Consider the following 13,403-nt stretch of genomic DNA (forward strand, 5'->3'; position numbering starts at 1 on the left):
TTTTTTTGAAAGCTCTTCCTTAAAAGATAAATAATCTACAAGGATTTACTAACTCACTGGTTAATCTATAGCCTTTAAAAATCCCCTTAAATAAATTTTTTAGATTTGTAATTGAGTCAGACAGTAAATCATTATTTCATAGAGTGTGTTATATGCACTATTTATAATCATCTGTTAGACACAGTGAAATATTTATGAGTTCCCACTGAACTTATGGCATTATGTCATATAAATGTCCCCCCCAAAATATTATTCTTTTCTCACCTATCCTAAATAAGGAAGAATTAACTAATAAACTCCTGGCATAAAGTGTTAGATTTTATTAGATGAGCTTTTGTGCAGACTTGACGTTGCCTGCAGCAGGGCAGAGGTAAAAACATTAGAAATTAGCTCAACTTCTACTTACTCAGGCCAGACTCTCCAAAAGAAAAAAGTCTTTAGACTTAATTAACGTCTCGTATGGGCTCACATAGTTCTTTTTTTTTTTTTCTTTTAATTTATTTTTATTTGACAGATAGAGATCACAAGTAGGCAGAGAGGCAGGCAGAGAGAGAGAGAGGAGGAAACAGGCTCCCTGCTGAGCAGAGAGCCCGATGCGGGGCCTGATCCCAGGACCCTGGGATCATGACCTGAGCCGAAGGCAGAGGCTTTAACCCACTGAGCCACCCAGGCGCCCCGGGCTCACATAGTTCTTAAGGAGCAAATTCCACACTGCACATTCTGTTGAATGGGTCTTGAATATTTAGGAGTGCCTCTGGTCTCTTCCAACAGGACATAGAGAAGGTGCTCGGTGAGTGCACTGGGTGAATGAAACCGTGTTGAGCATCGACAGCATGTAGGGCAAACTAATGCATAGCAGTTCTGAGCCCTTTTGTTTGTTTGGGGGAACCACAAATAAAGATAAACATATTTAACCATATTTATGTATTATTATTCAAGCTTTACAATTATGAGCTTCTGTGCCAGGAAGAAGAGTCATAAAACACAAAGTACATAAATTTCACTGGGGTGTATATACAGATATTAAAGTTAAATACATAAAGACATTATCAAAAGCTTATGGACTTAATCTGTAGTATCTGGGGAAGCTAGAGCTGATGTGGAGCTCCTCCCTGGTGATTTAACAGGCCGGATGACCTGCACTTGATTTTATTTGCTAGAATATATTAAGTCCTTTATTACTTTTTATTGTCTTTTAGGGAATGTTTTGTTGTAAAAAAAAATCTCAGTTTCAACCCAGGCTTTTCTGTTCTGACATAGACAGTAAACAAATTTGGTTATTCCTATTTGAGCATTGATCTTTTTCTGGATGTATAGCCTTCTATTCCTAACCAGACTAATAGAGAATTTTTCTTCTGGGCTTTTCAAAACTTACTTGATTGTGTCAGTGATTACAGTGGGATTTTATCTCTAGGTTTTCAACTTGTTTTCAAATTACTTCACTCTAAACAATTTAGCTAGTTTCATCTGTCTTCTCAAAACGTTGTTAAATGCTTAAAAAATTATTCCTTTACTTTCTGTCCCCTTCTGCTTGAAAATATTACGGAAATCCAGTAAATGGTACTTGAGGCTATGAGCTGAGGGAAGAGGAGATGTCTTAAAGAAAAGCTCTTTCCCTGAACATGTTCCCACAATTAGAATTTCTCCTTAGTTTGCTGAGGAGCAGAAAGAAAAGAATGAACAGCAAAATAAAGATGGGACAAAGAGGTGATCCTTGTGCCTGTCGATACCACATAAGATGGGCCTCCTTGGATAGTTGGTTTGGCTTAGGAAACACTTCGGTTTTTTGTTTTGTTTTAAAGGTTTATTTGAGAGATAGAGATGGAACAAGTGAACGATGGGAAGGGGCAGAAGGGAGAGAGAGAGAATCCTCAAGAAGACTCCTTGCTGAGCACAGAGCCCGACACAGAGCTCCATCCCAGGAGCCCAAGATCATGACCTGAGCTGAAACCAAGAGTCAGATGCTTAACTGACCGAGCCACTCAGGCCCCCTGAATTTGTTTTTTATCGTGGAAAAAATCTGTCTCCTGTGCTAAGATGGTAGAACATGGTCATTGCCAGTAGCCTTAAAACTAAAGACTGTTCAAGGCAAAGTTAACCGTGGCTTTATTATAGACTCTGGAAGAAAGAGCCCTACTCTTCGGATCTCTTTGACCAGAGCCAATTATTTCCTGTATAAATGTTGCTGTTTAGGTAGTATTTGTTTTAACTGACGTTGTCATGGTTTATCATGCTTTTGTGAGTTTGAAGTTTATCTCCACACCTTCCAGTAGTTTATTTAAGAAAAAAATTCTTAAAAGGGGTAGACGATGATAGTTACGTTTTGGCATTGCAGATCCTGTGAAGCCACCTGGTGGCTCCCTACAAGCGCCGGCTGATTTACCTTTAGCTGTAAATACAGCACCACCGTCCACCCAGGTGGATTCATCCTCTGCTGTCGCACCACCTCCGTACCAGCTCATTAACCTACCACCACACCTAGAAACCCTCGGCATCCAGGAGGATCCTCAAGACTACCTCTTGCTAATCAACTGTCAAAGCAAGAAGCCTGAACCCACCAGGTAAACCACAGATGCCTGTGTGTGCGTGGTGTGCGTGTGTGCGTGTGTGTGTGTGTGTGTGTGTGTGTACACTTAGAAATCTTACCTTTAAACTTCAATTCTGATTCGAAGGCTTAAAAGAAACCCAACTCTTTAGGTTTGTATTTTAGGCTTACTATATTCAGGGTATATTCCTCTAACATTTCTGATACTCAGGAGATTTATGGAAGAAACATGTTCTCTGCTGTCTTGGCAAAGAATACTTTTACCTTCAAGGCTCTTTTGGAAATCTGTCTCCTGTTTCATAGTCTTTGTTACAGACTCACAGTATTACTTGCTTAACAGATTTCACTGATTTATAAATGGTGATCTTGCTCCATTTCTTATGTGATTGTAAACCAGCCAAGGGTCATCTTTTGTTTCTGAAGAAGGAGAGGAATACCTACTACTAGAAGATTTTGAAAGCAAAACGATTCCATTGCAGTGAGTGTGTTGTGGTTGCTTTGGATCTGTGTGAGAAATTAATTATTCAGGTAAAATCCCAATATAGCAAATTCTACGGGATATACAAATTGGGTTTTAGTGAAATTTGATGAAATCAGATACATCGCTAAAAACTAAAACTTACCAATCGTCATACCTAGCAATGAAGCAGAGCTTACTCTGACGTTACCCATTTTTAAGTAGAAAGACGTATGTGGATTTCACTGCTTGCCCAAAGGTATCGTAAAGCCTTTCCAAATCATCTTCATTCCTGCTCCCTTCTTTTCTGCTAAGCTATACAATATTTTAATTTGGTCATTCTTGTCATTTGCCGTTGAGTAATTGGAAGGCCTGAGGTAATGGTGAGAATTGGAGCCAGAAAATGAAGATCAGGGAGCCCATTTCTGCCATTAGCAGCAGTGTGACAACTAGTGATGTTGAGGGTATTTACATCTTGATTTGCAATATATAAGAGTGGGAATGAATTGCATAGCAGATGTGAGAGTTTTTTTAAACAGAATGATTGGATATTAAGCATTATTTTTTTATATCAGAAGAGATGTTGTTTTCATGGAGAATGTGACTGTTACTGGGCTAAGATCATACAAAGTGCTTGTTCAATTTTTATATAGAATTTATCAAGAACCACAGTTTAGTTGCGGTGAATTATTCCCTGAGATAATGGGATACAAATATTCCAAAGATGGGTCTCTGCTTATTTGTTGTAATGGGATTTTACCTGTAAGAGCAAAAAAAAGAAATCTTTTTATAAATCAACACTAGTTAATAATACCAAATTCTAACTTGATTTTGCTTGTTTGCTGTGAGTATTTAAAATTACACATTCGCAACTTTGTTACCTGTGCTACTAACTAAGATTTTATTTTATGGAGATTCACAACTACCTTTCAGTATCAGCTTTTTAAAAGCCAGCAGCTAAGTGGCAGTTTTCAGTACATTTTCTTTTTATATGGTATCTTTCATTGATCTCATTGATTTTACAGCTTTCCTGTTGCACTAGAAATTATGCTCAGAGTCCTTGCTCAGATATATTTTGTATCTATATTTTGCAGAAATGACAGATAATTGAGAAATATTTATGAAGTACCCACTGTGTGCCCACTCTTTTGCTGGGTGCTGTGAAGGTACAGACTAATTATGTAAGATACAGCCCCCTCAGATACAGTCCCTTTAGATTTTTAAGTGAAGCTTTTGAAGAAGTCAGAACATGGAAGTGTTAAGTGTTTGTATATGAATTCAGGAGAATTGCCTTGCAAACTCTTACTCACCCTGCAGGACTCAGCTCAGGCATGTATTCCTCTAGAAAACATTCCCCCAAACTTCCGGGCTGGACTAAATGCCTGTCTGTGTTTTCATAGCATCCTGGTTGTGCCTCCTTATCTGTGTTTTACCAGAGTTAGAAATAGCTTAATATTTTAATTTATTCTTCACTAAAATATAAGCTACTCAAGGGCAGGGAACTTATTACTCCTTGTACTTCTAACTTTTCTTAACTCACTTGTTTGAATTCAATGAAATGCAAATGTTAGAATATGTGTAGTTGCATTAGAAATTCTTAGAAGGGACATGCAAGTGTTTTTAAGATGGAGGGTGAAACGCTTCAAAGGAAGAGTAAGATTTGAGCTACATTGGTTGGTGAAAGGAAAGGACCCTGTCATTTGCAACCTGCCTAAAATTATTGAGGGAAAGACAAGGTAAAAGTGAGGCCTGGGAGGAAACGAATGAAGAGGGGAGTTTGCCTGGAGTAGAGGGTTCCATTGGAGGAGAGTAGGACAGAAGATTGGCAAGCCAGATGGAGTCAGCCGTGGTAGTCTTGGAACCAGGTGGAGGTGCTTGTGGGCTTCTTATAGTTCCCACAGCCTGTTGGGACCCTTAACAGGATTTTCTCCAAGTCGATGAGTGATATGAAAACCATGACCTTATAGCAATATAGTAGTATGGTCCCTTGGATTCACTGGAAGAAGGAGAAACTGGAGGAAAGAAGTCCACTAGGATTCTTAGGAGGGTTTAGTGGTGTGAATCTTAGCAAAGACCTGGATCTGAATGTGAGGTGGTGACAGTGGGAATAGAGCAGGGGTATAGTTAACTTGGTTAGAAGAAGGACTTTGTGCCTCATTGGTGGTGGAGATCAAAGAGAATGAATCAAAGCTGATAGTGTTTTGAGCCTCAAGATTCTGGATGAAGACATTTCTTTTAATGGCAAGTCAGAAAGGACAACCAGTTTGAGAAGTAAGTTGAGTTTGGTTTGGTACACAAAAGCAAGGTAGCACTGGGATAACCCAGCAGAATAATATTTTAATGCTTTGAAAATATGGGACTCGAGGTGAGAAGATGGGAGTTGTTGGCATTTGAACGGAAGGTGAAGTTACAAGAACAGAGGATCTTTAAATGGTGATTGTGGTAAAGCATAAGAAGACTGAATTCTGTTGGCTCTTCCCAGGTAGAGACCCAGGAAGAAGGAGCCAGTCAGCGAAAGAAGGGAATGATCAGTGAAGAAGGGAAATGAGGGTGTTGCAGTATGACACCAGAGGCGGAGAGTTTGAATGAATAAATATGATACACAGTGCCAGGTGTTACTAAGAAATCAAGGAAGATCAGACCTTAAAAAGTCTATCATAAGTTATTTTTCAGAAGATTTGAGTTCAAGTTCCTACAGGACTTTGGACAACACTCACAGTAGTTAAGGTACCTTGTTAACCATTAAGGAAGTGCATGCAGCGTGCTGGTATCGTCAGCTTTACTTTGGCTTCTACCCAAATTTTGTGATACTGCAAAAGGCAGAGACTAGAAATTTACCCAAAACATTAAAGATACTCAAATAAGAGTTTTCAAAGTTAATTACTTTTTGGAATTGGCCAGCTTTGTGGCTTGTATTTTGAATATCCTTATAGTATTGGCTAAGAAAATTAGTAGAAAAAAAGATACACAGAATCTTTCAAGTAGCCACCTCCTTGGAGGTCACATTGGATTTCTGCCATACCAGGTAATCATTAGACAGTTAGTCTTCTAGAACAACAGTTGCCAGAGGTAGGCTGAATGATGAGCAATGGACCAACTTGATAAACTGTGTTGGCACGAGGGTTCTGCATGCTCTTCTGAGGAAATGCTTTTCCTTGTGTCTGTGCCTTAATCATTTACCTTTCTCAGAGTTTTGTATTTTTCTAATTCCAGTGCCTCAGGGATCATGGTTTATATGTGGATTTAATAGGTGGAGTTGGGGGTGTGGGCCGGTACAGGATAGGAATTAGGGAGAATGCTTTTGGTGTTCTTGTGGTGGTGGTTTTGTTGTCTGGTGTATAATCATAAAAAAGAAGAAATATTCATGCTTTCAATCGTATGGGTCGCCCAAAAAATCGAATGAAAAACGTGTATTTTGATTGTTAAGCTATTAATATATTTATTACAGTGTAACCGTATGTATTCACCATGTTTTGTTTTCTATCATTAACAATTTTTATTTAGAACACACGCTGATTCTGCAAAATCCATCTCTTCTGAAACAGACTGCAATGATAACGTCCCTTCTCATAAAAATCCTGCTTCCTCCCAGAACAAACATGGAGTGAATGGCTTTTTTCAGCAGCAAATGATGTATGACTCTCCGCTGCCTCGTGCTGCATCTGTTTCTGTAGACTCCAGCCTTTATAACCTGCCCAGGAGTTACTCCCACGATGTTTTACCAAAGGTGTCTCCATCGAGTACCGAGGCAGATGGAGAACTCTATGTTTTTAATACCCCATCTGGGACATCAAGTGTAGAGACTCAAATGAGGCATGTATCTATTAGTTACGACATTCCTCCAACACCTGGTAATACTTATCAGATTCCACGAACATTTCCAGACGGAACTTTGGGACAGACGTCAAAGCTAGACACTATTCCAGATATTCCTCCACCTCGGCCACCGAAACCACATCCAGCTCATGACCGATCTCCTGTGGAAACGTGCAGTATCACACGCACAGCCTCAGATACTGACAATAGTTACTGTATCCCTACGGCAGGGATGCCACCATCACGTAGTAATACCATTTCCACTGTGGATTTGAACAAATTGCGAAAAGGTCAGCTCTAACTGGCTTCTACTGTGTTAGAGGTTAATGATAGAAAATCTGTTTATCTGAATATTTGTTCTTTGTAGCATAGTATGATTTAAATGATAGTCCTTTTTTTTTTTCAGCTCTGAAGTTACCCACTCATGTAGTGAAGATATCAGAGTCTCTGTAGCTTGTTGGAAGGGTGTTGGTGCATGTAGCGTGTGCCTGTGTGCTTGTTCTGCTGGAAGGGAGAAAGATTTGGAGTTTTTCACCCCTGAAGAAGTATGGCCTTAGAAATACCTTCCTGCCTCAGGAAGTGTGTACCCCTCTTTCCTGCTTTCCATGTATCCTGGGTGGGTTGACTCTCTACTGGGGCAGAGGAGCAGGAAATGGAGCAGCCACAAAGCCCTCCGAGTCATCCCTTTCCTGTATTTGTGTGCCATTATGGCTGCTTCTGTGTCACATCTGCTGGGCTCCGTTTCCTTCCTTCCTCAGTTAGCAATTTATACGTTGTGTCTAACAAGTAGACTCCTTTCCAGTCATGCCATTCTGCTTTTGTTTGGTTTTATTTATTTCTAAAGCTTGCAGTCTTCTCTCCCCTTACCCTAGCCACTTCACTTAGTCCTATACCATCTCCTAGGGTCTGCCAAAAGTTACAGACCTTGAGAGGAGAAAAATTCAGTCTGGCGTACACTCTGAGGTTCTTAAAGTCCTGGAAATAGAAGGCCAGTGTTTAAGATGTACATACCCTAAAAACTATATGCTAATGTTTTTGTATTTTGTTAGTAGAGTTACCCACCTGTCCTAAAGAAAATAAAGATTTAATGCATCACAAAGAGTACTAATAGGGAGACTTCACTTAGCCATTCAGTACCAATTGAGTGAGATAGAAGTTAGGCCCAAGGTGGTATAGAAGATGAGAAAAAAGAAGTATTTCTTTGCTCTGTCTTTTTTTTTTTTTTTTAAAGATTTTATTTATTTATTTGACAGAGAGACACACAGCGAGAGAGGGAACACAGGCAGGGAGAGTAGGAGAGGGAGAAGCAGGTTTCCCGCAGAGCATGGAACCTGATGCAGGCTTGATCCCAGGACCCTGGGATCACGGCCGGAGCTGAAGGTAGACACTTATGACTGAGCCACCCAGGTGGCCCTTTTCTGTCTTTGAACAACCCAGCATCCTGGGCTTAGACATTCACTCATTGTTGTAATCAAATGTTGGTATTGGTTAGCATATTAGTGAGTGTCTGCATTTCCTAGTGATTTAAGGTACCCATTCGGGATATTATTCTGTGAGCATCTTTTTAAAAATCACTGTGTATGCGTGCAGACCTGCACACGTGTGTAAAGAAAGAGAACAGACCATTCTGAGAACTGGCAAAGATGGGAAGAAATGTTGATCATTTGTTTTCTATTTTAGATGCTAGTTCTCAAGACTGCTATGATATTCCACGAACATTTCCAAGTGACAGATCTAGTTCACTTGAAGGCTTCCATAACCACTTTGTAAGTATAACTGATCTTGGCATCATCAAGTGTATTTCGCTGTCAGGATCTTCACATTCAGTGCTCTAAAATTAAATGAGATCACTTCATGTGCTCTCAGATCGATATGAATATGTGTGACTTATAACTGTGTTTTCCTTTTTGATAATAGTTTCTGTTTATTAAAAGAAATGTATGTGTGTTTTAGAAAATCAAAAATATATTGACAGTGGGAAGCGTATCAAGTGAAGAACTAGATGAAAATTACGTCCCAATGAATCCCAATTCTCCTCCACGACAACATTCCAGCAGTTTTACGGAACCAATTCAGGAAGCAAATTATGTGCCAATGACTCCGGGAACATTTGATTTTTCTTCATTTGGAATGCAAGTTCCTCCTCCTGCTCATATGGGCTTCCGGTCCAGCCCAAAGACCCCTCCCCGAAGGCCAGTTCCTGTTGCAGACTGTGAACCACCCCCCGTGGATAGGAACCTCAAGCCTGACAGAAAAGGTAAGGAGGGCATGACATAGCAAATGGGTTGGGGGGGTGAGGGGTATGCCTGTTTAGATCTGCCAGCTTAGATCTGCACTTAACTGTCATAAAATCCCAAATGGATTTGGGACTAGAAGTTCCGAAGTAATTCATATTACTTTAGTTATCAACTTAAGTGTGGTATTGCTATTTGTAGATTAAGAATTATTATATGTTGATGCCCAGGTGAGGTTTCTGTCTCCTGTCTCTAGAGCAGAGGTTACAAACTAAAATACTCCCAAGGTTTGGCAAGCAACAGGAGAAAATGAGGAGAAACTGGAATCCACTTGCCCATTCTAAATGGAGTAACTAACTGCTCCTTGGCTGTAATCCTTTGTTGACTTGGGAAAATAATATGGGCCCATATGGGCAAATCATCTGATGTATCAGGAGAAGCCAAAAATTTCATCTCTTACATGTATTATCTTTTGATTTTTGAGTGTGATCTGCTAGTTTAATTTAAAAATAACCAAAAAACACCTCAGACCAAACCAAACAACTTGTAGAGGCTGGATATGGTCTTTGGCTGCTGTTTTGTAACCTCTTCTCCAGAATATATAATATCAAATCAGACAGAGATTATTAGTGCATTTGACGTAATTCTTAAAGAACAATGAGGCTGTGTGTACAATCTTTTCAGTCTGTCTGTATAACAGCTTCTTAAAAATGATTCTGCTTTTGCTGGGGTATAAATGCTTCTAGTCTGTTCCTTCATACTGGCCTTCATAAGTAACATTAAATTCTAGGGTAGCATGGTTTGTTAAGAATTCAGTATAAAAGAGACTCCAAACTGGTAGTACGGAGTCGGGTTTTTATATTTTGGGTTTGAGTGGTTAAAACCCAGACAACTAGCTGTGTTGCAGCATGCTGTTAGTGTGATTTAATCTTGACAACCAAATAAGTTAGTATATTGGCTGTGTGATGAGTTGGCGCCGTTTCTGGGGAATTCAGCACATTTGAAGTCTCCTGTGCTGTACATAGCTTTTTAAGGATATGTAATATCTGTGTAAATTTCTCATTAACCTGGGTTTTTAGATCATTAGTATATTTCTAATTAAGTTCCAATTGTAGGGAACAGAGTCTGAGACTCATTCCGAGTATCTGAAGAAAATGAGTTTTGTTTTGTTTTGCCTTTAAGTAAGTAAGTCTGGTTCTATGCTAAAATGAGAAAATTTACGGAGAACAGAAGCACTTTCAAGGGACCGTCACTTTGTCCTGTTGTCTGCCTTTCTGTCCTGTGGGAAGCCTTTACATCTGCTTTGTTCTGTCTCACATTCTGTCTTTCTTTTCTGTTTCCTGCCCTGTATCCTCTACTTGGTTTCTGCCTTCCAGGAGCTGTGTCTGACAGCTCCCCATTGTGGCCTCACTTCTGCCTCCTGGCTCCTTTTTGCATGTGTGCCCCTTCTGCACCTGCTGCCTCCATCATTGTTCACTCACTGTAGATTGCTCACAGCAAATTGGATTGCTCTTATTTGTCTTTTCACATGAGGCCATATGACAGATTGTAGGCCAGCCCACAGATTGGCTGCGCTGGTCAGCCGCCCACTTTTGGCCTGACGGCTAGAAAGATAGCCACGCGTAACACCCACAGCCACCCAGACAGCCCAAACAGCGGGGCTGTAATCAGGGGTGGTTATCTTAGAAATGAGCATCACAGGCTTTTTATTTGACAACTTTTCCTTTTGCTTCTCTTTGTCCACATCTGTCTTTAAATCTATTTAGGCATTATTAGTCATTTTCCTTGCATACAAAATGCAGAAGTATGTTTAGACATGTATAGATTTATAACTGAGTTCACAGGTTGCTGAAGGATTAAGGTCCAAGTCTTATGAACTCTCCACAATACTGAAATATTCATTTTTAATGCTAAACTGGTTCTTTACTTACTACTTAGTGTGTGTGAGCAGCAAATCTCTACTTTTTTTTTAAGATTTATTTTTTTTTTATTTTAAACAGCAAACAAGCATGTGAACACAAGTGGAGGGAGGGATAGAGGGAGAGAAACTTCAAGCAAATACCCCCTGTTGAGTGCGGAGCCCATCCAGGGCCGGTCTCATGACCCATTAGATCATGACACTTAACCAACTAAGCCACCCAGGTACCCCAGCAGATCTCTGCTTTTTAACCCCAAATGTAAGTTTTATATATGGAAGCCCTACGTAAATGTGGAGGTGATATTGTTAGAGTAAGCATGCAAGGCACTGAGTCCTACCTGCTGTGCTTCTCTGCCTGCCCCTTCCTTTCCTCGGGCTCCGCAGAACACAGTTCAGAAATTCCCGATATATTTCACAGTTAGTGATTACACACGGTAAACTTAATGAATACTCAGAAAACGTCCCTATTTATATGTTAGAAAAGTTTTACGATCATAATGATATGTGCTTAGTGTTCTCTAGGTCTGATAGAGCTCATGTACCTCATATGATATATAACATTTTATGTATATATCATCATATGGCATGTATACTATGTATCATTTATATTACATTTATGTGTAATTACACCTCCCTATATATAGTGAAAGTACTTTATATTCTAGTACAGTAGCAATTAATTGCCCTAGGTTTCTAAACCAACCTAAAGTGACCTTACAGTAGAACAGAAGAAAGTAGGTTCTTGGTTACTTCTGGAGGTTGCATTCAGGCTTTTACAAAATTAAGTGAACTCTTGAGAGACAGTCCTGAACTCATTGGCCAGGTTGTGTATTTGGTATCTATGCTTAGAATGAACTGAGAAAGCACCTGGAATAAAATACATAGTTTTTTGCAAAATCAAGGAGAATAGGTTTAGCAAAACAGGAGAGGTTACTAAAATCATAATAATTAAAAAAAAAAGGTTTTGCTTTTCTTTTAGTTCTGTTCTGCTTTTTAAATAAATATAAGAGAGAAAACACGAGAGACTAACTTAGCAATCTTTGTCAACTCATTTTAGGAAGTTATAACTATTCAAGAAGAACACATTGAAAACCCAAATTCAGATCTTGGAGCAGTTTATCTTTAAAAACTTAAATTGTAGGGGCATCTGGGTAGCTCAGTTGGTTAAGTATCCAATTCTCGATTTGGCTCAAGTCATTATCTCAGGATCATGGGATCGAACCCCATGTCTGGTTCCACACTCAGCATGGTGTCTTGTTGGGATTCTCTCTCCCTCTCCTTCTGCTCCTCCATCAACATAAGCCTCCCCGCCCAATGCTCTCCCACTCTCCCTTGCTAAAATAAATAAATATATCTTTAAAATAAATAAATAAAAATAAAAACTTAAACTGTAAAACAAATGTCTTATTTGGTCATGAAATTCTTCACATGCATAGCATCAGATGAGTCTGTTTTACTTCTAGATTTTGTGACATCATATATATGACTCAATCTGTTCTACTATCTCTTAATTAGCTATACCTCACAATTAGCAAACCTGATTCTACCGAATACAGCTTGATTAGTTTCAGAGCCCAATAAAACTAGTTCAATACCCAGTGTAACCAATTACTGTGATTGTCTTCTTTGAAAGAGTCTACAATAAATGAGTGACATTCTAGTCTTGTTTATTCCCCCAATTATAGATGTCAGCTGCTGTAGTTAGTAGTACAGATAAGTTTTTCAAATACTTTTGGGTAATTGAAGCTTCAGAAATGCATAGATGTTCTAAACACTTACGTTTAATGTATTTTCATGGACCTTTTTCCCCATCACCCAACTTGTGGTAGCTATATTTTCACCCCTACTATTTCTGTCACAATGGTATTTGTTACAAACCAAATTTTGTGTAATATTAATAGAGGAGAAAAGCTTAATTTGCATATATTAAATATAGGAAAGCAGATAAGTCATTGTAAATGCAGGACAAATTATGTTTTGATTGCTTCAGCTGAAAGTTACATCTTAATTGAAGAGTAAGTTTATAAAGTTTTGGAAACTTCTGTAAGATATCTATAGTGGCTTCTCTTAAAGTAAATCATTACCTGAATCTACCGTATATAACCGCTGCACTTATCTAGACCCTCTACCCCCATCGAGTCTTCTAACATGATGTGGCAGCCATTTGAGCCTCAGACACAATCTTTATACTTTGTTTTGTTTAGCTTTGTCCAAGCCTGGCTTTTTGCAGTAACTCTGACCGTTAGTTATTATATCGTGGAAAAGCAGTGTGAAAAAGCAGTACAGGTTTACTTCTGATGTTTTTGTACATTAGTTGGCTTAAAGTATCTTCGGGTATGATCTTCACTTTCAGTATAGGAAGCATCCAGAAGACCGGTCTAGATGAGCTTCCCTAGATGGGTTCTTTTGACGAAGTTGACCTATTTGCTCTAG

At 39.1% G+C, this 13,403-nt stretch overlaps 1 protein-coding gene across 5 annotated transcripts in view; it reads left to right on the plus strand.

Annotated features, from left to right (window-relative positions):
* GAB1 (GRB2 associated binding protein 1) overlaps nt 1-13,403 on the plus strand; it is a 125,133-nt gene that overhangs the window by 86,719 nt on the left and 25,011 nt on the right. For 3 of the 5 annotated variants that reach the window (XM_032332384.1, XM_032332386.1, XM_032332383.1), the window contains exons 3-7: nt 2,336-2,561; nt 2,943-3,023; nt 6,507-7,108; nt 8,499-8,584; nt 8,772-9,075. In XM_032332384.1, the coding sequence (XP_032188275.1) occupies nt 2,336-2,561; nt 2,943-3,023; nt 6,507-7,108; nt 8,499-8,584; nt 8,772-9,075 (1,299 nt within the window). The remainder of the gene's footprint in view (nt 1-2,335; nt 2,562-2,942; nt 3,024-6,506; nt 7,109-8,498; nt 8,585-8,771; nt 9,076-13,403) is intronic. The other 2 variants (XM_032332381.1, XM_032332382.1) reach the window with 1 other exon arrangement.

The sequence above is a fragment of the Mustela erminea genome, chromosome 2 (assembly GCF_009829155.1).
Source record: "Mustela erminea isolate mMusErm1 chromosome 2, mMusErm1.Pri, whole genome shotgun sequence".
NCBI classification, from domain to species: domain Eukaryota; kingdom Metazoa; phylum Chordata; class Mammalia; order Carnivora; family Mustelidae; genus Mustela; species Mustela erminea.